The sequence below is a fragment of the Orcinus orca genome, chromosome 2 (genome assembly GCF_937001465.1).
Source record: "Orcinus orca chromosome 2, mOrcOrc1.1, whole genome shotgun sequence".
In the NCBI taxonomy this organism is placed as follows: Eukaryota; Metazoa; Chordata; class Mammalia; order Artiodactyla; family Delphinidae; genus Orcinus; species Orcinus orca.
The window spans coordinates 127,558,550-127,578,266 of NC_064560.1; the positions used below are offsets into that span (position 1 = coordinate 127,558,550).

General features: G+C 57.9%; 2 protein-coding genes across 7 annotated transcripts in view; one reads left to right on the forward strand and one right to left on the reverse strand.

The window, feature by feature from the left end:
- NGDN (neuroguidin) overlaps nucleotides 1-19,717 on the forward strand; it is a 53,318-nt gene that overhangs the window by 30,896 nt on the left and 2,705 nt on the right. For all 3 annotated transcript variants that reach the window (XM_049706975.1, XM_033411603.2, XM_033411605.2), the window contains one exon: nucleotides 1,894-2,049. In XM_049706975.1, the coding sequence (XP_049562932.1) occupies nucleotides 1,894-2,049 (156 nt within the window). The remainder of the gene's footprint in view (nucleotides 1-1,893; nucleotides 2,050-19,717) is intronic.
- ZFHX2 (zinc finger homeobox 2) overlaps nucleotides 8,919-19,717 on the reverse strand; it is a 28,197-nt gene continuing 17,398 nt past the window's right edge. For all 4 annotated transcript variants that reach the window (XM_049706968.1, XM_033411601.2, XM_049706970.1 and 1 more), the window contains 8 exons: nucleotides 19,153-19,670; nucleotides 18,354-18,594; nucleotides 16,946-17,020; nucleotides 16,461-16,519; nucleotides 14,800-15,000; nucleotides 14,244-14,370; nucleotides 10,630-14,070; nucleotides 8,919-10,369 (listed from right to left, as the gene is read on the reverse strand). In XM_049706968.1, coding sequence (XP_049562925.1) covers nucleotides 9,390-10,369; nucleotides 10,630-14,070; nucleotides 14,244-14,370; nucleotides 14,800-15,000; nucleotides 16,461-16,519; nucleotides 16,946-17,020; nucleotides 18,354-18,594; nucleotides 19,153-19,670 — 5,642 coding nt within the window. In that variant the 3' untranslated portion in view covers nucleotides 8,919-9,389. The remainder of the gene's footprint in view (nucleotides 10,370-10,629; nucleotides 14,071-14,243; nucleotides 14,371-14,799; nucleotides 15,001-16,460; nucleotides 16,520-16,945; nucleotides 17,021-18,353; nucleotides 18,595-19,152; nucleotides 19,671-19,717) is intronic.

Sequence of the window (19,717 nt, forward strand, 5' to 3'; positions counted from 1 at the left end):
CGAGAAATAAAATCAAAAGCAGGGAGAGAAGGGCACAGGGGCCCTGGGAACTGGGGGTGGGGAAGGCTCTAGATCTATTTGAAGCTGCTCCGGAAGTGGAAGAGGGAAAAAAAAAAAAAAGAAAGCACCACAGGCGCAGCGAGAAGAGAGCTCTCCCGATACCCCACCCCGCCCCCACCCCACCCCAGCCACCCCTCCTCCCTGGCATGGGATTCATGGGCACCAGCTGAGGACAGGGTCCCCTCCCTCTGCCTGCCATAAACATTGGCACCGAGGACCCAGACTCAGAAGGACACGACATTCCCAAAGAAAATGGTTTTCCTTTTAAGTTGCTTTGTAAAATACATATGTATCTATTTTTTAAAAACATTGCACCCGTTTTGGTGTGAGGGCGAGGCGAAGGAAAGAAGGTGACTGAGCCAGGAGGAGAGAGCACAGATGGCTTGGTGGTGGTGTGGTGTGGTGAGTTGTGGGAGCAGCAGAGGGGTCCGGCAGAGGTTGGGTGTGGGCGGATGAGGACCCTGTTTTCCTCTTTTCCTTTTGCTGCGGATGAAGGAGAGAGAGAGAGAGAGAAAGAGAGAGAAAGGGGGTGGGGAGAGAAGCGAGACAGATGGCAGAGTGGAGAGGCGGCAGCCAGTGCCGGCACTGCCCAGCCTGGGCGGACCCAGCTCCCCCCGCCTGCCAGCTTCCAAATGCCACCCTTCCCCCATCCTCCCTCTCCCCATCCCCCCAGCTTGGCACTGATCTCAGAGAGAGAGGGAGGGATGCTGGGCAAAGAGCATCTGTTCCCTCCATTCTCCCAGCTCCATCGGCTGCCAACCTAGGGCCATCGCCTGCCTCCATCACCCTTCCTTCCGCCCGCCTGCCCGCCCGCCTCCCCACCCAATCCCAAATGGGTGCTGGATCAGGTGCCGAATCTGGCTGCCTCTCGGGTATACCAGTCACTATGCATTGCTGTGTGTCTGCCACCGCTGCCTGGCACTCAAGGGGCCGTGTGTGTGTATGTGTGTGTGTGTGTGCGCGTGTACATGTACGCCTAAGCGCGTGCTGTATGTGAGCCTCCTGGGCATGGGTGGGGGTTGGCACTGCGGTTGCCAACCTAGTGTCCAACCAGAATGACAGAGGGATGGAGTGGAAGAAGGAGGGGAGAGGTTTGGGGCCTGGGAGGACAGAAGGAGGGTGCCTGAGTTGCTTCATGCTGCCTGCTTGCAGGCATGGGCACTGCGGCTGCCACCCTCATGCCCGCAGAGATGGAAGGAGGCGAATGGGGAGGGGGCAGCGGCAGGAGTCCTGGTGCTCTGGGAGGAAGGCTCGGGACCCGGGAGCCATTGGCATCACATCCGTCAGGCTGGCGCCCCAAGCGGGGTCCGTGGGAACGGGCCCCAGGGGGCAGAGAGGAGGGGCAGGGATGAGTTCCTGGTGTCGCTGTCCTTCTAGAGCTCAGCTCTGGGAAATGGTCGGGCTCTGAGGTGATTGGTCCTCTTCCAGTCTGGGAAAGTGAAGTGGTGGAGAGAGTAGCCAGGGAAGTGCCAAGAGGAGAGGTGTGCCCACCGCTCCCCAGGGAGAGCTCGTTGGGCTGGCAGACCTGGCAGACCGGCCCTTTGTCAGAGCACTGAAGAAGCAAGGGGACCCGGCAGGAGGTGGGCGGTGCTGGCACTGCCCAGGCAGCCTGGCACAGTCTCTGGTGTTGTGTGAAGTGGGGAGGGTGGCGGTGTCTCTTGCCAATCTGCTTGAGAGGCTTGTTGTGCCAGGAGTGAGAAGGGAGGAGGAGAGATGGTGTGTGTGTGTGTGTGTGTGTGTGTGAGAGAGAGAGAGAGAGAGAGAGAGAGAGAGAGAGTTGTTTTGGGAGAACAGACTTTTTTCTGCCGGGACCTCCTTCCCATTCCCTCTTAGGTGTGGGGAGTGGAGCGACAGACGGAGAGAGGCGTGAGGACACAAAGGAGGAAACACGCCATTGCCAAGACCCCAAGGAAGGAGGATGGAGAGGCTGGCAGTCCTGCCTGGCCCCCAGCCAGTTTCCTGCTAAAGATGGCCAGATCCCCTTGCCTGGTCTGTATATGTTACTCTGCGGGCGTCTGCGGGGGAGGGAAGGGCTTGCTTGTGAGCTGGGATCTAGAATGGGAAGGGCACCTTTCTGCGGATCCCATTTGGACTCTCCACTCTAACAAGTGAAGTGTCTGGTTTTCTCCCTGGTGCCCTTCTCCCCTCCCCCTCCCTCTGCCCCAGCCCTCTTTCATCTCTATCACCACCTGGCTCCTGCCGCTTGGCACCCAACCAACTAGATGCCGCCCCGCTTGGCAGCACTGCACTGGCACGTGAACGCCGTCTCAGATCCTGGCACTGCGGCAAACCCAAAGCCACCAAACATGCTCATGACCGCCACTTGGTGGCAGTGAGAGTGGCGCACACAGCCGTGCCACGCGCCGGGTGGAGCTCTGCTGGGGAGGAGCCGAGGACACCCTCAATAGAGGGGCTGAATCCTTGCTCTCCAGCCAACCCCAAGTCCGCCTTCCTTCCAACCAGACACCACCCCCCTCCTCCTACCCCCTGCCACGCCCAAGAAAGGGATTTAGATGGTGCCACTCTGTGTTTGAGCAGAATTCCAAGGGAAGCTGGAGCACAGAGGGACAAGGGCACGTTTAAGAGTCACGCCCAAGGCTCCAAGCTGGTGGACTCTATTCCTCTCTGGGGAGCAAGGACAGAAAAAAAAAAAAATCCTAAGAGGGCAAAATGAGATCCTACAGAGAGGCCAGCCAGCTATGCTGCCACTAAGATGGTGCCAGAAGAGATTGGAAGGGAAAGAGTAGGAAGAAGGAGAGCCCCTCAGGCCTTGCTGTTGGGTAGTGGGGTAGTTGGTGCCTGTGTGTATTTCGTTCTTCCCTGTGCCTTGTGATTGGCTGAGCTGTGGTTGAGTTGAACTGGCTCTTTCTCCCTTGTGAAAAGGCCCATATTCAATAACAGTCCTAGAAAGGTGGAGATGTGCTCTAGGCCTAGAGAGGTCGGCAGGTGTTAGGAAGACAAAGGCAACTTGGACTTGTCCTTCCAGAAAGACCACTCAAGGAGGTTTTGTGTTTAGGAATTTCTCTATGGCTTCCCAATTCGAGGTGGACAGATTTCCCTGTCTTTGAAATCCACCTCTGGAAGAGAGACCACGGATCAGCAATGAGCCCTCCCTGGTAAGAGAGGAAGGCCCCTAGGAGCGGAACCCCAGCATCTGTGGTGACACAGACCAGCCCTACACCTCCAGACGCAGTGCCATCAGCAGTCCTGCTAAATTGGACCTTGGGCCTCCATGTGGAAGAACTCCTAGCAGGTTGGGCTTTCCTTGCTTCCTGGGTGGCCAGAGGCTGTGAGTCAGTGACTAGGAAGATACTCAGGTAGAAGAATTGGTGGCTCTGGGTGATGTCAGGGGAGGCTGGGCAGCTCAGATGGGGGTAGGACCTGCTCAGAGGGGAGTAATGCCATTGCCCGGCCTGGGGTCTCTCTTACTTCAGCACCTCTGGAAGTGGATGCAGCTTCAGAAGAAGCAAGGTGGTTTCCACAGCAGAGGAGAAAACAGGGAGGCACTCAGTCAAGGGTGATGCTTGTAACTCTTCTCCTGTTGAAGAATAGGCACCATAAGCAGAAGACATAGATTTCCAAATGTCAGGGTAATGAGGAGGATAATCTGGGGGTGAAGCTAGTCCCCTGTGGCAGCCCCAGCCGTAGCAGGGTTAGGCCTTGGGTGCTGGAGAGTTGGGGGCAGGTCGCAGATGTAGACAGGGCTGAGCGATCTAAATAAGTGCTTCTCAGACTCCAGAAAGCACTGAATCACTTCAAGAGTTTCTGATTCAGTCGGTCTGAGGTGTGGTCCAGGAATGTGCATTTTGAACAAGTTCTCAGGTGACCATTGATGCAGGTGGGCAAAACTTTGAGAAACACTGTTCTAAGAGATGGCAGTCACCTTGTAGGACAGTTAATCAGGTCTGGATTTCCCACGCCTTTTACATCTTTCTTCATCCCCCCCAACCATATGAATGTCTATGCGGTCATGCATGGGATATATGTGTTGGGGGGTGTGGGGATGTGTGTTTTTAGGTGGGGGCAGCAGGAGGAAAAGGAGAGATTGTGAGGTCAAAGCAGGCAGATTTAACTTGTTAGAACTATGCTTCTCACTGGCAGGAGTTATCACAGAAGAACCCCTTACGGGACACTTTCGGCCTCCAGGTTCTGATGGATGGCTGCCCTGTTTCTGAAACCAGACCACTGAGAACCCCTAGGTTAGGAGCGTCGTCGGGAGATTGCTCTCTGCGGTCCGGTCAGATGGGTGTGGATTCTGTGGCTCGGTACGGGATGGGTCCTGGTTACACTTCTCTCTGGAGGCAGGTCAGGGTCCCGGGGAGTGGAAGCAGGGGTCGGCAGAGTCCAGGGCCTGGCCTGCTGCTGATGCTTAGCGAGTTGCTGCCGGTGCTGCTGTTTGAGCACTGGGCGGGGCTCTCCAGGAGCGAGCCCAGCGGAGGCCAGGCCAGTTGAGAAGACATGCTGCAGGTTGGGATATCAGGGAGGGACTGTGGATGTGGGGCAGTGCTGAGCTCCTGCTGATGACTTGTTCCAGTCTTTTAGCCACTGTTTGTTTAAGAGTGTGTGTATGGCTGGGGAGAAGTATGAGTCCATCCTGGTCACCTTTCCCCCGTCACTTTCTTTCTGGTCCACCTGTAATCAACCTGCTTCCCCACTAGCCTCTAGCCAGACACCTCTCCATGACTGGAAGCTGCAAGAAACATGAGGCTCAGACTACTGGCAGGGAATAATGCCATTGACCCCTTGTCTCTCCTTTGTCTGAAGGCTGTGGGGATTCTCTATATGAAGGAGAATGATGGGGTGGGTGGGTCCTCACTCAATTTTATGTTCTTCTGGGAGTTTGTCTTTCCCCGGGAGGCTTTCCCTGGGGATCGATCACTTCCCGTCTTTCCCCAGATTTAACGAGTCCTGGCCTAGGTCTTCTACGAACATCCTCTCTGGCTTTTTTTTTCATCTCATCTTTTCACAATTGTATCCACGCTGTAATGCTGTAAACCCCTGAGGATGGGCCTGTAGCCTTTCTTATTGTAGCCAGAACTTCGTTGGAATTGGGACATTTCTTCCTTACTCAATTCACTGAGAATGACATCCTCAGGGCTTACAGGTTTCTCATTAGTTGCTCCCCAATACCTGGCCCTTCATGTAACACAGGGTCCCAGCACAGTTTATCCCTGTGTTTCATATAAATTTTCCTCAGAGTTTCTTCCTGGTTTCTCTTCTACCTCCCTCCCCTCCCTAGCCAGGCTCTTCTGTCCCCCAGATTACAGGGTTCCTGGTAAGGACAGCTACTCAGTCAGCTCCAGTCCACGACTGTGAATGTACATGGTGTCTCCACACCAGAGGAATTTAAGGTCCTTTCCCATGGATTAATGGTCAACATTTGGTCACCCTTCTTGACACTGGTTACATTTCTCTGTTTATAAGCTTTTCCTACTTCCTGTTGTGTGAAGAAAATTACTACGTATTGGAGGGTGTTTTTACTTAACGGGAGTGTAGTTGATGACTCTGGGGCACGGCCCTTGTGCCTGTATGCCCGTGGGGCCCGTTCTTTCTGGCATTTGTGTGTGTCCGTGTAGCTCTCTCTATACATGGTTCTGCTGCTGTTTCTGACGGTGTGCTTGCTTGCTTCGTTGGTGCAGTCGTATACACAGAGCTCTGTATTTCAGATGTGAGTATCTATACAGGGATGAATGATTAGAGGAGCGAATGTGTCTACTCCAGGGGCTAGAGGGTCGGGGGGAAGAACAGGTCTCTTTCTGTGGTCCTATTGCAGACTCTGCCCCATTTGGCCACTACGGCTTCAGATTTTCTCATTTTCTTCCACAGACTTTGATTTTTGTTCCTAGTTGAGAACTGGGTACCTTAAGCCATCCCCATACAGGCTCTGGTTTAGAGCAAAGACAGCCAAGATCATTTCCACCTCCTCCTCCTGGTACTGACCCTGACAGTAAGTAGGGTGGACCAGAATTTGGACGCTTTAGGACCTGGGTATGTCAGAAACCCTAAGCCTTTGCCCCGAGCCATGGAAGACCAGTCTTATGAGCCCTTGATTCAGGCTCACTTTAGAGCTGGCGGGGAGGGGAGGGCACCACAAGATAGGTATGGATGTGCCACGCGCTCGAGTTGGTTTACTGCTCCACAGAAGCAACACATTTTAACCTGGGCGACTTGGCATTCACCTCTAGCATTCTGCGTGGGGCTGTGCCGACTCAGCCTCTGTCCACAGGAGCCACCCACTCATTGAATCTCCAGTGCAGAAGTGCTGCTGCTGAGGATTGTGGTCTGAGGAAGGGGTCAGGGAGGAATGCTCCAGCCACTGGGAACATGGAATGGCACACCCTCCAGAAGCACGTTGACTGACCTAGGTCAGCAGTTGGCCAGGCTCTTCTGTCCCCCAGGTTATAGGGTTCCTGGTAAGGACAGCTACTCAGTCAGCTCTAGTCCACGACTGTGAATGTACATGGGATTCTCCACGCCAGGGAATCTGGGTGTAAGAGATTATTAACTCCTGGTGAAGATATTCATAGTTCAAACTAAAGCCAACCTACCCTGGCTGTAAATCCCTAAAATGCATGAAACCACACCTCTAATCATCCCATGCAAGGTGTTTGCCAAGGTTTTCTTTAAAACGTTCCCTCTTTTTCTCCTTTTTTTTTTCTCTAATTTTTCTTTGTTTGTTTTCAACTTTTATACACATATCACATTCCCAGAAAGCACAGAGTGAAAAAGCTTCTTTCCTCATACACATGCTGCTAAGAAAATAGTTTTATACACAGAATTTCAACAGGAGAGAGAAAAGGATAGAGAGGGAGGGAGGGAGGGGGGTGCACGAGAGATGCAGAGGTGGGGGAAAGGTGGGAGCAGCAACAGCAAGCCCATGGTTGGGCAATTTCACTCTTCTTGCTTGCATTTGTAACTGGCATTTTTGGCATCATCAGAATAAGTAATCCACCCCACCCCTGATGTGCTAGGTTAGGAGCTTTTCATTTTAGAAATGAATGGGACCAGAAGTGAGATTCACAGAGCATATGGAGACTAGGAACTGAGCTAAGTTTTCCCTCCCCTTTTCTCTCCTCCTATCTTTTCTGCACATAAGCCGCTGCTTCAGTATTAACATGTTCAAGGAACAGAGTGACAGGCCAGGAAACCTAAATCCCAGGGCTGGCTGAATTTGTGTGTTTGCGTGTATGAAATGGATCCTGGTAGTAGAAGCAGCCTGCAGGGAGAGTTTGGAAGGAGATTACCTAGAAGGGGGAGGTCTTAGGGGCAAGGGTCGTAGGAGAGACTACCTGGAGGACTGGGAAATTTTTGCAGGCTTTTCTTTGCTAAAACACCTGCGTCTCCACCCAGTGCCACTGTGGCTGGGCTTTGGAGTTGCCACAGTAACTTGATGCTTACAGAGACAACTAGGTTAGAGGTGGGGAACCCTCTTCTAGCGCATTCCTCATCTGTTGGTCCCCTTGGTGATCTCACTCTATCAAAGGTTCACCTTGTGCTTCGGTCATCTCCTTGCCCACCCATCCCCTTAGCTGTCATCAGCTCGAGACCCCCCTATGAGCTTCATAGGGAGGCCCTGACTCCTTTGTGTGTGTGTGTTGCGGGGGTACCTCCAGCAGCAGCTGCTGCTTCCTGGAGGAGATGGGCCAGGCCGGAGGAAGCAGGGGGAGAGGATGGGGTGGTGTGGGAAGAACACAGACAGGGAATAAGGGTCCCCACAAAGGCAAAAAGGTTCAAGAAGTGCCAGAAATCTGAAGGGGGCGCCAGGAAGGGGATGGGGGGAGAGGTTTGTGAAAGAGGTGAGTGAGAGGAGGCGGTGGCAGCTACATGAAAGGGAAGCACACCCAAGGTTCAGAAGCCAGACTGCCCGGCCTAGCCCACCCCTTTCCTCCTGAGACGCCAAGCTACTTTCAGTGACACTGACTTTTGTAACTCACAGCTGAGAATGAGGGGATGTTTGTTACCTGTCCTGATAAATACTCAATTCAGGGGGCAAGGATGGGGTTCTCTCCCCAGCCTCCAGGCTCTTCTCCCCATTACCAGCTCCTGCTTCTGAGGCCGGGCACAGCCAGGACAGGGCTGCACTCCCGTTAGTCTTGTGGACCACTGAACCCAAGCAAGGACTTAAAGCCATTTGATCTTCCAGAGACAAGGTGGTTCAAATACGCTTGAACCCTTAAAATGGGGTGGGGTGGGGAGTGACACAAACAGGAAAAAAACCACTTGTTTGATGAGAGAGTTTTCAGGCTTTTTTCTTTTTTTTTTTTTTCCTGTGTTTTCCAAGTTTGTTTTTCATTAGTTCATTCCTCTGGTCTCTCCATCTCTCTCTCCCGCACGTGTGTGCGTGCTCTCTCTCGCACTCGTGGTTTTTTTTTTTTTTTTTGGTTGTGTGTTTCAGTTTTTCTTTAAAGAACTTTGGATTTGCCGTTGGTGGGCAGCGCCGGTCCTGGAGGCTGGACCGCCACGTGGCAGGGCTGGGACAAGGGGCAGGCCGACGGCTGCTGAGAGGATCTCTGTGTTTAAAGCCTTTGAGAATAAGTTACTGCAGTTTCCAGGGTGCAGGGTCGGGGCTGGCAGAGGGGTTCCTGGCCGCGGCTTCCCCTAGAGTTCAGGCCACAGGGGCTCCCCTGTCAGGTGAGGAGGGAGGGGTGTGAGGAGAGTGAGCTGGGAGCACTTCTCCCCGCTGACCTCCAGTTTGGTTAGAGTTTCGTGGGCTCCCTGCCCATCCCAGGCTCCAACCTTGGGAGCCAACTGAGTATTTGGAAGGAGTTTGTGAGCGGTATGGCGCTCTAGACGAGGGGGGTAGGAAGGAGAAGGGGGAGTGGCGAAGTTTATTTTCCTTCCCCCTTCCTTGTCTTGGGTTTTCTTTTTCCTTTCTTCTTCTTCTTCTTCTTCTTCTTTTTTTTTTTTTTTGGTGTTTTCTCAGCCAGTGGAACAGCATGGGATAACATATTTGTGTGTTTATAGGAGTTGGAAGGGTGACTGGGAATTCAGTAGGAAAGAGGCTGTAGGAAGATGAAACCAAGGATAGATTTTGTGTCTGGTGGGCAGGGTGGATGTGAATGAATAATCGAGATGGCAAGATGGATGTGCTGGCCGTGAAGACCAAGGGGCAAGGATTTGTGAAGGATCGGTGTGTCTGGGGGTGGAGGAGGAGGCAGGACTCTGCTGGAGGTGGGGTGTGTGAAGCCCACTGAGGGTGGGAACTGAGAGATTCCCGGGGGGGTGGGCAGGGCCAAGGGTAGGGTTAGGGATTTGAGCTCCCACCAGACACCCCTTGGGGTAAGAGGAGCCCCGGGGCCCTCCCTGCCCCCGTGTCTTGGTTTATCTCTTTATAAAGCTAGGAGTGTAGAGGTAGTAGTAGTTTTTGGGTTGGAGTCCGTGTGAGGTAATCTTGCTTCCTCTTTGGCAAAAGCCACAGCAGCCGTGGCGGCAGTGGCGGCGTTGGTGGCGGCGCCAGGTGGGCCCCCTGGGGGCGGGGCCGCCTTGCGCCTGTGGGCCGAGGAGCGCAGGTGCGAGGCCAGGGCTTCTCGCCCACTCAGCAGCACCTCACATGCCAGGCAGTGGTAGGTGCAGATGGGCACCCGCAGTGGGGGGGGCATGGAACCCCCAGAGCCCCGCCCAAAGAAGCAGAAGGATCTCTGGTGAGCAGTGGCCAGGGCCTCCCCGTCAAATGCCATCTTGCACTGGCGGCAAAGGTAGCGGTGGGTCACGTCCACGGTGGAGATGCCCGTGCTGCCTGTCAGCAGCTCATCGGCCTCCCCGGCCTCCCCCTCCCCCGGAGCGGGCAGTTCAGGCGGCTTCGGAGGCGCTGTGGCTATGGGCTCGGGGCCCTGGGGCGGTGGCTGGAGGAGGGCGTTGGGGAGCAGTCCGATGAGGGTCTGAGGTATCACGGGGTTCATGGGAAACAGTCCCTTCTTCATGCCATAGAGCTGTTGGAAGTAGGCCCCCTGTAACTGGGGGCCAAAGACAGCTGGCGGCGTGGCCCCCCCTGCAGAGGGCAACGGGAAGGGCAGGAACTGGCCCCCCAACAGGGCTGGGACAGTGGCCTTCAATGCTTTGAGGTTCTTGAGGGCATCGGTAGAGGAGTTGGCGGGGGCTGCAGCTGGCTTTCGCTCACCGGAAACCTTGTCCCCAGAGGGTTCAGTAGGCGGGCCTGGGGCAGGGTCAGTGGTGCCTACTGTGGAGGTGTTGGTGTGGTCGGGCATAGGTCTCTGAGGTAAGGGGCAGCCTGGGCCAGCAGTCTGGACCACTGTGGTAGCAGGCAGGACCGAAGTGGCGAGGCCAAGGAGGCCTGAGGAGGCTGCAGGGCCTAGGAAGATGAAGAGTGCGGATTAGCCACCTCCTGGCGCTGCCATCCTTCCTGCTGGAGGCCACCTCCAGCCACGTACTCATGCGTCCCCACCGCCTGGCCTCCATGCTCCCTCTCCTCCCTTCTCTACCCCACCAGCTGGAAACACAGGGAGGCCAGGGAGGAGACTGGAGATGGGAGGAGTCAAGAAGGAAAAGGAAGGGCACCTCATTAGAGGGAGATGCCCTCTGAAGTCCAGCTTCTCCCAACCTCTCACTCACCTGCGCTGAAAGGAGCTAAGCTGCCCAGCGGGGGCTGGGCCAGAGCTGGGCCGGACAAGAGGACCGGGGCCAGGCGAGGCAGAGCCGGGGCAGCCCCGAGGGGCACAGAGGCGGGTGTGGTGGCAGGTGGAGCCTTGGGAGCGGGGGGTGCCTCGGGTGCTGGGGCCAAGTCGTAGCACTTGCTTTCACTCTTCAGCTGGGCTCGGACTGCCTCCTTGAGCTTGGCCAGGTGCTGGCGGGAAAAGAGGTGGCCTCGGCAGGAGACATAGAAGTCATACTTGACGTCACAGTAGGGGCAGTCGGTGCGCTGGGCTCCCGAGGGGCCCTCACTGCTGCCCCCAGCCCCACCGACTGCTGCCCCCTGCAGCTTGGCCTTCTTCTCCTTGGCACGAGCATTCTGGAACCAGACCTGGATGACTCTCTTGGGCAGCCCAATCTCCTCCCCCAGCACCTCACACTCCTGCATGGTAGGGGTACGGTAGGCTTCATAGCAGGCTTTCATGATCTTTAGCTGCAGACTGCTCATCTGGGTCCTGTAGCGCCGCTGCCCCATTCCGTCTGGGACCCCAGCCCCACCTCCTGGGCCCCCATTGGTCCCTCCAGTCCCAGGGGACTCTGGTTCAGCCAGGCTGGAAGCTGACGAATCACTTAAGTCCCCTGCAGATGGACTGCAAGCCTCACTCTCTGGAGAAGCTTTAGACGGTTCCTCTGGGCCCTCATCCTCATTGGGTGGAGGGGGCGGTGGGAGAGGTAGAGGTGGCTCTGGTGTCAGAGTGGGGGCCTCTTTCCCAGGTGGCAGGAAAGGCAGAGGCCCAGCAGCAGGGGTGACCGTGGGGTAGGGAAAAGCGGGTGTTTCCCTCTTTGGGGCCTCCCTCCCAGCCCCATCATCCACCTTGCCCAGCAAGTGGTTGAACTTGGGGAAGGGTGCGGGGCTGGGTGTGATGGGGACCTTGACTGCCGGACTGGGCACTGCCCCGGGGGTGCTTCGGAACTGGCCCTTCCTCTCCCGGGCCCTGGTGTTCTGGAACCAGACCTGCACCACTCGCTTCTTGAGCCCCACCTCCTCGGAGATGCAGTCGAGCATCTTGCGCGTCGGGTTGGAGTCCTGCATGTACCAGCGGTACAGGATCTCCAGCTGCTCGGGCAGGATGGTGGTGCGCAGGCGCTTATCCCTGGGGGGCTCACCCTCCCCACCCACCCCTGCTTCGCTGCCCGTGGGTGACAGGCTACCGTCCTCGTGCTTCCGTTTGAGGGGTGGCCCTGGCACTGGTGGAGTGCCTGGCACCGGAGGGTTTCGCTCCCCGAACACCAGCAAGGGCAGCTCTAGGAGGTGGGGGGCAGTGCTGGGCTGCACAGGTGGCAGGAAGTGGAGCCGGCGGTGACTGGTCAGGAGGTCCTGGCTGGGGAAAGACATGGCGCACTGGTCACAGGCGTGGACGGGGGAGGGCGAGGGAGGGGCCCTCCCTTCAGGCTCTTTGCCTCCTGGCTTTGTGGCCTCTGCTTGGCCCAGCTCTTCCCTGTCTGGAGGTTCTGGTGATGGGCCCTCAGGCCCGGCTGGGGGTTCTGGGCCCTGTTCCTCCTCTGCGTCTTCCTCCTCTTCCCCTCTCTCTGCCTCTTCCTCCTCTTCCGGATGCTGGTCGTCATAGCATTTCTTGAGGTGCCGCACCAAGTCAAACACACAGGAGAAGGTGGCGCGGCAGCGCCGGCAGCCGGAGGCTCCCCCAGTGCCTCCCCCGCTGGGCACAGGCCCACCGTCGCCGGCGCTTCTGCGAGCCTTCTGGCGGGCGTTCTGGAACCACACCACCACCACACGGCTAGCCAGGCCCAAGAGACTCGCGAGCCGCTCCACCTCTCCGTCCTTGGGGTAGGCGCTGGTCTCAAAGAAAGACTGCAGGGCTTGGGTCTGGAACTCTGTGAACTTGGTTCTGGAGAAGCGGCGGCCTGCAGGCACCAGGGGAGGAAGATTCCCTCTGGAGCTTTCCTCCTCCTCTGGGGGCCAGCGTCCTGCTGCCCGGCCTCGCTCCTCAGGGGGGCGGGCCCCCCCTGCCTCGGGCTCTGGGCCCAGGTGGGGAGCAGGTGAATCCAGAGGCCCATCGGGAGGTTTGGGGGACCCTGCCGGGGGTGGGTAGAGGCTATCATAGCTCTTTCGAAACTGAGCGGCATATCGGCTCAGGGCCTCAAAGGGCAGAAAGCGGCGGTGCACGTGCTCCTCGTGTGTCTTGAGGATGAGCATGTTGGAGAAGAGTTTCCCACAAGCCCCGCAGGCCAGCTTGTCCCCACCCCCCAGGGCCTCGGGTGGGGGTGGGGTTGGGGGAGGGGGCACAGCCTGCTTCCCCTCATTGTACTGGATCACCAGCTCAAAGCCAAAGTTTTCTAGAAGGGCTTTGGCTGCAGTGCGGGCTGCCTCGTTGGGTGTTGGCTGGGGGGGTGAGCTGGGCGCCGTCTCGTTCCCCTCTTCTGCCGCCGGTGGCCGCTCCCACTCTCGCTCAGCCAGCTCGGCCTTAGGGGGCGGGGGAGGAGGGGTGGCGGCCGGCAGGGACAGCAGGGGCGCGGGCCCAGCCAGTGCCAGTTTGGGCCCTACCTTGAGGTCATGGAGGTAGAAGGGCAGGAGCAGCTGCTGCTGCTGGAGCTTAAGCAGGGACTCGGGCACCAGAGGGAAGGAGGGCAGGACTGGTGGGGCGAAGAGTGGGGCTGGGAATCGGTGCAGGTCCAGGGGAGGTGGGGGAGGGGACAGGAAGGGCAGTCCACCAGACACGAAGCCACCAGGGTCAGGGCCCTTCTTCTCAGTGCCCACCTCCCCCTCAGTCTCGCCTTCCTTGGGCTCTTCTGGGCCGCGCTCTGGCCCCTCGGCCTTGGCATCCGTCTTGGCTCCCCTCGAGCGAGTCTGGTGCAGGACGGAGCGCATGTGGATCTCCAGGGTGGAGCTCTGGTTGTACGAGACGCGGCAGACCGTGCACTTAAAGGGCTTGTCTGTGGCAGCGGCGGGGGTGGGCGCGGCCCCGGCTTCCCCGCGGGCAGGCCCGGAGGGGTCAATGGCAGCCTTCTTCATCTTGTGCAGGTGGGAGACCGAGTTATAATGGACCAGGAGGATGTTCTTCTGCGTGAAGGACTCCTTACACACAGTGCACTTGTAGGGCCGGGCAGGGTCGAGAAACTTGTCCAGGGCAAAGTTGGTGGTCTTCCGATAGGTCAGAGGGTGGCGAGAGTCAGCCAGAGCTGGCTCTGCCAGGCGGGGCTCCCCGCCAGCCCCCTCTTCCTCCTCAGCCGTGGCGGGTGGAGGAGCTACCTCGTCAGCTTGGGCATCGGGCCGAGGGGCTGGAGACGGGGCTGGAGAAGGGGGCTGGTCAGGGCTTCCCATGGGCTTGTCTGGGGCCTCGGCTGAGGGCAGGGGAGGCTCAGGAAGAGGCTCGGGACTGGCTTCCAGGGTCAGGTGAGGGCCTTCTAGGGGAGAGAGAAGGGGGCGCAGTGAGAAGGGAACCTTGTCTAAGTCAGACCCCACCCACTCAATATCTAGGGCAACTCATCCTTGCCTCAGTTGTCTTTAGACCTTCTTGGTCCGAGGAATCCAGGTCCCCTTTCCTGCCACCTTGGGAGGTCTGCCCTCCCTTCCTTACCTGCTGCTTGGTCTCTGCTGGGCACAGACTCTGGCCCGGGAGCGGGGGGCTCTGGGCCGTCCCCCAGAGGGCTTAGAGTGGGCCTAGGCAGCACTTTGGTCGTCAAGGTCATCTCTACAGTTGTGGCCTGCGATGGAAGAGATCCCAGTGACTTCCCCCACCGTCCCGCTACCCCAGACCCCCCAGCTCTGCACCTGTGTCTGTGCGCAGCCCAGCTCCAGCCTCCTCTGTGGACAAACCTCCCACCTGCCCAGCTCCAGCCTCCTCTGTGGACAAACCTCCCACCTAACTTCTGCCTTCCCCACGGAGGGGAGGGCCTGGGCTGCTGCCTGTCCTGTCCGGTAGCCGTGCCTGCTGTGGAACAGCTCCTCTCAGGACCCAAGGGCGCTTCCTCCCCAGCGAGTAGAGGCTCTGGACAGGTTTCGGCTCTGAGGTTCCCTCCAGCTCTAACCTCCACCTTCAGATCCACGCAGAGCCGCTCCCCTCAGCGCACACAGCTGCCCGGACACCGCGGCCTCTGCCTCCCCTCCTGCCTTGCCCCCCGGCCCGTACTCACCGCGAGCAGCAGCCTCTCAACGCACTCGGGCACCACGTTGTGCAGGTGGCTGAGGTGGAAGTGCAGGGCAGGCCGGCCCACCAGCTGCTCCTGGCACAGAGGGCACCGGTACTTGGGCTGCACTGCGTGCTGGGAGAGCGCGTGCGCCCTCACCTGCTCGGACTCTGGGCTCAGGAAACTGCAGTATGGACAGCAGAACACCTGGGGCACACAGGCGGTGGGGGGAGGTGTCAGGGAGGGGTGGGACTCACCACTCACCCGGACACAGCCTGGTCCTACCCCTGCTGGAGGAGGAGTCCCAGTCCTGAAAGCTGGCTCCTCCCTCGCTTCACTTGGACGGGGACAAAGGCCTAGGCTGGGCTGCCCCGGCTGGCCCGCCTTCTCTGTCCTGCCCTCTCCCTCCATCCTGGCCTCTCTCTTCCCCTGTCGCTGCTGCCCTACTCCGTTCTCCAGCCGACAGGACGGCCCTGTACCTACCTCCTCTGATTTAGTTTTCTTTTCTTACCTGCCCCCACCCTGCCTGTGCTCCTCCGTGAAATAGCTCCCCTTGCTTCTGGCACTTCCTGGACCCAGAGGCTCCTGAATCCCTGCCACTCTGCCTCTCCAAGGTCCCTGGACTAAGCGGGGCGCTCCCTACCTGTCTGCTCGGAAGCCGGCTCTTTCTCCCTCCTTCCCACTTTCTTTGCCTGCCTTTTTCTCCCCTTCCCTTTTTAATGTAAACAAACACCACAGCTCCCCCAGTGGCCCTGGAAAATTCTGGCCTGGCGCTGTTGGCGCATTCCCGCCCGTACCTCCAGAGGGTGGGGCGTGAAGGCCCCCCCTACTTCCGCCTCAGTCACCTGACTGCCTGACCTGCAGCCTGCATTTCTGTCAGCCTGCACTTCCTCTCCTGTCGCCTGTGCCACTGGTCCAGGCCCGCATGTCAGGGAGGGGGTGGCCGTAAAGGAAAGGTATTCGGACGCTCATCTTAACGCACCCGTAGCCCTGGGAGCAGATAGCTGGAACAGGAGTTAGGAGGCAGGGGAGCTGAGGACATAAGCCGTCACTGCAGCAGTTTGCAGTCGTAGTACACACGGCATATTGCAGTCCGGTTTGGAGAGCTGGGAGGCACAGGGTGGCACCTCAAGACCAAAGTCTGGGAATCCCCTCAGAATGAACCCTTTCAGGCCACAGAGCTAAGCTACTCTTGGGCCCTGCCTAGGTCAGCCACTCGGAGACTTGCAGAGCTTCCTGTCTGCGTGGATCATCTGGGTCAGTTCCTCTAGCCTGAGGAAGGAGGTGCCAGGGCAGTTCCACCCAGGCTCGGGGTTCTCTGTAGAAGATGAACTTCACATCTTTCTGCTCCCAACAGGAATAAAGAGCTGGGCAGCAGCTAGTGTTTTATTTTTGCCTTTCTCTTTTCATTCTGTCTCCCTCTGTGCTCCACCCCTCAGGGCCGGCTCAGCTGGTGCTCACATCCGGTAACTGGACCTAGGTGCAATTTCTGAAATGTATTTGGAGTGACGTAAGTCACAAGCATGATAAAATTAGATCTGCCTTTGGTCTGAAATCTCTTGTCTGTAAAGACCTACTAATTAGAAGTTCAGCCTTTAGGATATGAGCAGATCTCAGTAAAATTAGACACCCTCCCCCAAGATCTTCCCAGTTACCCCGGTTCTGACCGTGGTCTGGCCGGCACTGTCTCCAGGAGGGCCAGTCTTGTTCTCTGCCTCTTCAGAAGCTGAAGATGAAAGGAGAGATTAAGAGACTCTGACAGCCCCTCCCTCTTCCTTTCACAGACCCCCGGCCCTTAAGATGACCTGATTTGTAGCAGAGGGCTTCCGAGGTAGGGGTGGGCTCTGGGGAAAGGGAGAAAGGGCAGGGAAGCACAGAACTGCGCTCAGTACAGGGAGTGGAGCTTGGCAGGGCTGAGCCCGGGTTAGCGCGATGGCCAGAGGGCAAAAGCACCCAGCTTTCTGTGGCTCCGCCTCCCTTCCCTCTGATGAGCCCTTTCTTTTGATCACTTTAGCTCCTTCTGCACAGGAGGCCTTGCTGGGTGTCTGGATTACCGCAAGGTCCCATGAGCACCTCAGAATGTATAATATTAGGACTGGGGGGTGAGGAGGGCAAGGGATGGAGAAAGAAATGGATCAGATGAGCAACTCACCCAATTGTTCTGTCTTATTCTGGGCCTCTTTCTCAGGGGTGGGTGGCTCAGCTAAGGGGGTGACAGGAGCCTTCCCTGTGTAGGATGAAGAGAGAGTCAATTTAAAAGGATGAAGCATCAGAGGAGGGAGGACATAGGGCAGAAGAAGCAGGACAAGCAGCCAGGCAGTAAAGGGAGAAGATGGATAGATGAGTCAATAGGCAGGAGAGGACAAAAAGCCGCCAAAAAGAAATACAGAGGATGAGGGGGGAAATTACAGTGTTGGAACTGGTAGAGCCTAAGAAATCATCTCTGCGAGTCTAGCCCCGTCATTAAAGATGAGGGAACAGGTCCAGCAGCAGGCGATAGAAACAGGACCAAACTCAGCTCCCTGTCTTGACTGATCCTGGAAGAAGGGAGCCCAGAAATGTAGAGTGAGGGGCGCCGAAGAGGGCAGGTGAGGTTGAAAGGAAGCAGCTGCAGCGAGCAGGAGGCGGCAGGTCTAGCTGGGAGAGGAGATTACCACTCAAGCAAGAATTGACAGATGTGTAGGAATTTATTTTCGGTGGCGGCCTAATTAAAGTGCTAAAGTTCCTTAACTCCATTCAGTCCTGCTCCAGGATCGTTAGCTATTGATCTGGGCCCCTCCGGCACTTAACTCCAGCCAGTGTATTGGCAATTCAATTAGCACCAGTCAATGCTGCCTGTTCCTGGTTCCTGCTGCCCCTGCCCTCACCCTTGCCCACCGCCGGCCTCTGCAAAGCCTGGACACCTGTGCCCAGCTCTCACAGCCCCTTCCAGGCTCTTCTGCACCGTCTGGGTCAATGGTGCCTGGCGGGCTCTGCCCAGTCTCTCTCGTAGAACCTCAGCTGCCTAAGGGAGACCCTAAGCCCAGCCTTCGGACTGAAGACCTCCTAGGAGACAGGAAGAGGCTGGGGAGCTCATCAAGGGCTTCCCATCCTGCTGCCTTCGGGCCGTGCCCCCAGCTCCCACCTCCTTCTGACAAGTCCTGGCCCAGCCCAAAGCTGATTCTATCTCTGTTTTTCTCCCTTCCTCTCCTTCTGACCAGCTGCTGCCACACCCCACACACGCCCCGCCTCCCGCCCACCCCAAGCTTTGCCAGCACACAGTCACCACTCGGAATCACTGGGTGGTTCCTTCTCACCTCCCTTCCTGCTCTACCTCTCCACCCAGCAAAATCCCTGCTCTTCTCTGCCTCCTCCTCCAACAGCCTCTTGTCCCCCACTTCCTTCGGCTGCCCCAGTGTTCCTAAAAGCCAGTTTCAGCAGCCTTCCCAGCGCCTTTCCGCTTGCTCTGGACTGTGCACGGACCCATTTCTCGTCCCCGTGCCACTTTCTCCTGGGCCCCCAGCTCCCGCCCTGGCTGCCCTCCCCGCCCACCTCTTCTTCTCCAGTCCCCTCTTCCTCACCGGGAGGCCGGAGCTGCCCGTGGCTGAAGCTGAGGATGCTCTGAAGAGCTGAGAGCCCCTCGTCGGCTGCGGGGCCGCTCTGTAGCAGCTGCAGGCGCCGCTGGGCCTGGGCATCGCGGTGGGCAGGGGCGCGCAGGTGCTGCAGCACAGCCAGGCGGGAGGGCGTCTCCCAGGCGCACAGCAGGCAGCGGAACAGCCCCAGCTCCGTCCCCGCTGCTGCCCCCTCCATCTCCAGCAGAAACTGGAAACGGGAGGGAGGCTGCTCAGGTGCAGAAGGACAGATGGATGCCCCCAGGTCCTGGGGGCCCCTTTGCCTCCCCGGGGGGCCTGACCAGCAGCACCCCGACACCCCTTCCTCCCTCTTGGACTCTCCTCTTCCTTCCTTTGGCCACCTGAGTGTGACTGCCTTTTCTCCACCATCTCCTCCTCTTCCTACTACCAATCCTGGACTCCCTCCTAGTATATGAATGGAATCTGGTTCCATCCTCTTGAACTTCTGGGGACAAGATGGACTGAGCAGACACAGAACCCTCCCGCTAGTCCCAAACGCCAGAAAAGTTGAATAAAGTACCGGAGTCACTTGGTCAGAGTCCACCATCCTTTGGTCTTTCTCCACGTCTGTCTCCAAATAGTTTTTCCCCTGGTGCCCTGGCCCTTTTTCTCCAATCCCGCCCCCCTGGGTTTTCGCATCACCTTCCCACTCTGCATCTCCTTGCTCCAGCCCCGTCCCCTTCTCCTCTCCCCCTCAGGCTCTGTGCTGTGCCCTTCAAATCCCAGACCCTTCCTGCCCTGCGCTCACCTTATAGATCTGGATGTTCTCTTCGTGGGCCGCACCCCGGGCGTGCAGCTGCATCTTCTCCTTGCTGTTGGACTCAAAGTCACAGATGTTGCAGCGCAGGTGCAGGGTGGGGACAGACCCATAAGGAGCCCCATCTCCCAGGGGCATTGGGGAGGGGGTGCCCACGGCCCCGCCCCCCTCCCTCAGGTGGGCCGCCAGCTGGTACTTCTGAGCATGTTTGTCGGTCTTGAGGTGGAGCTGGAAGTTGGCCTTGAGCTGGGTGCCATAGCAGCAGAGCTTGCAGCGGTGGGTGTCACCAGCTACCTCCTTCCACTCGGCCTCCGGGAGGCTCCGGCCCACGCTGCAGTGGTAGAGCAGCAGCTCCAGGCTGTCTGTGCTGAAGGCCTGGCACACGAGGCATCGGAACACCTTCAGGGATGGGCTGTCATCTGGGGGCGGCGAGGCAGGCAGCCCGTCGGACAAGGGGCCCAGAAGCTGACTTTGAGGCAGGTGGGCATCCGGGGAGGGGCTGCCGGGGGCTACGGGACAGAGACAGGTTAGTGGCCCCAGGAAGGAACAGGGAACG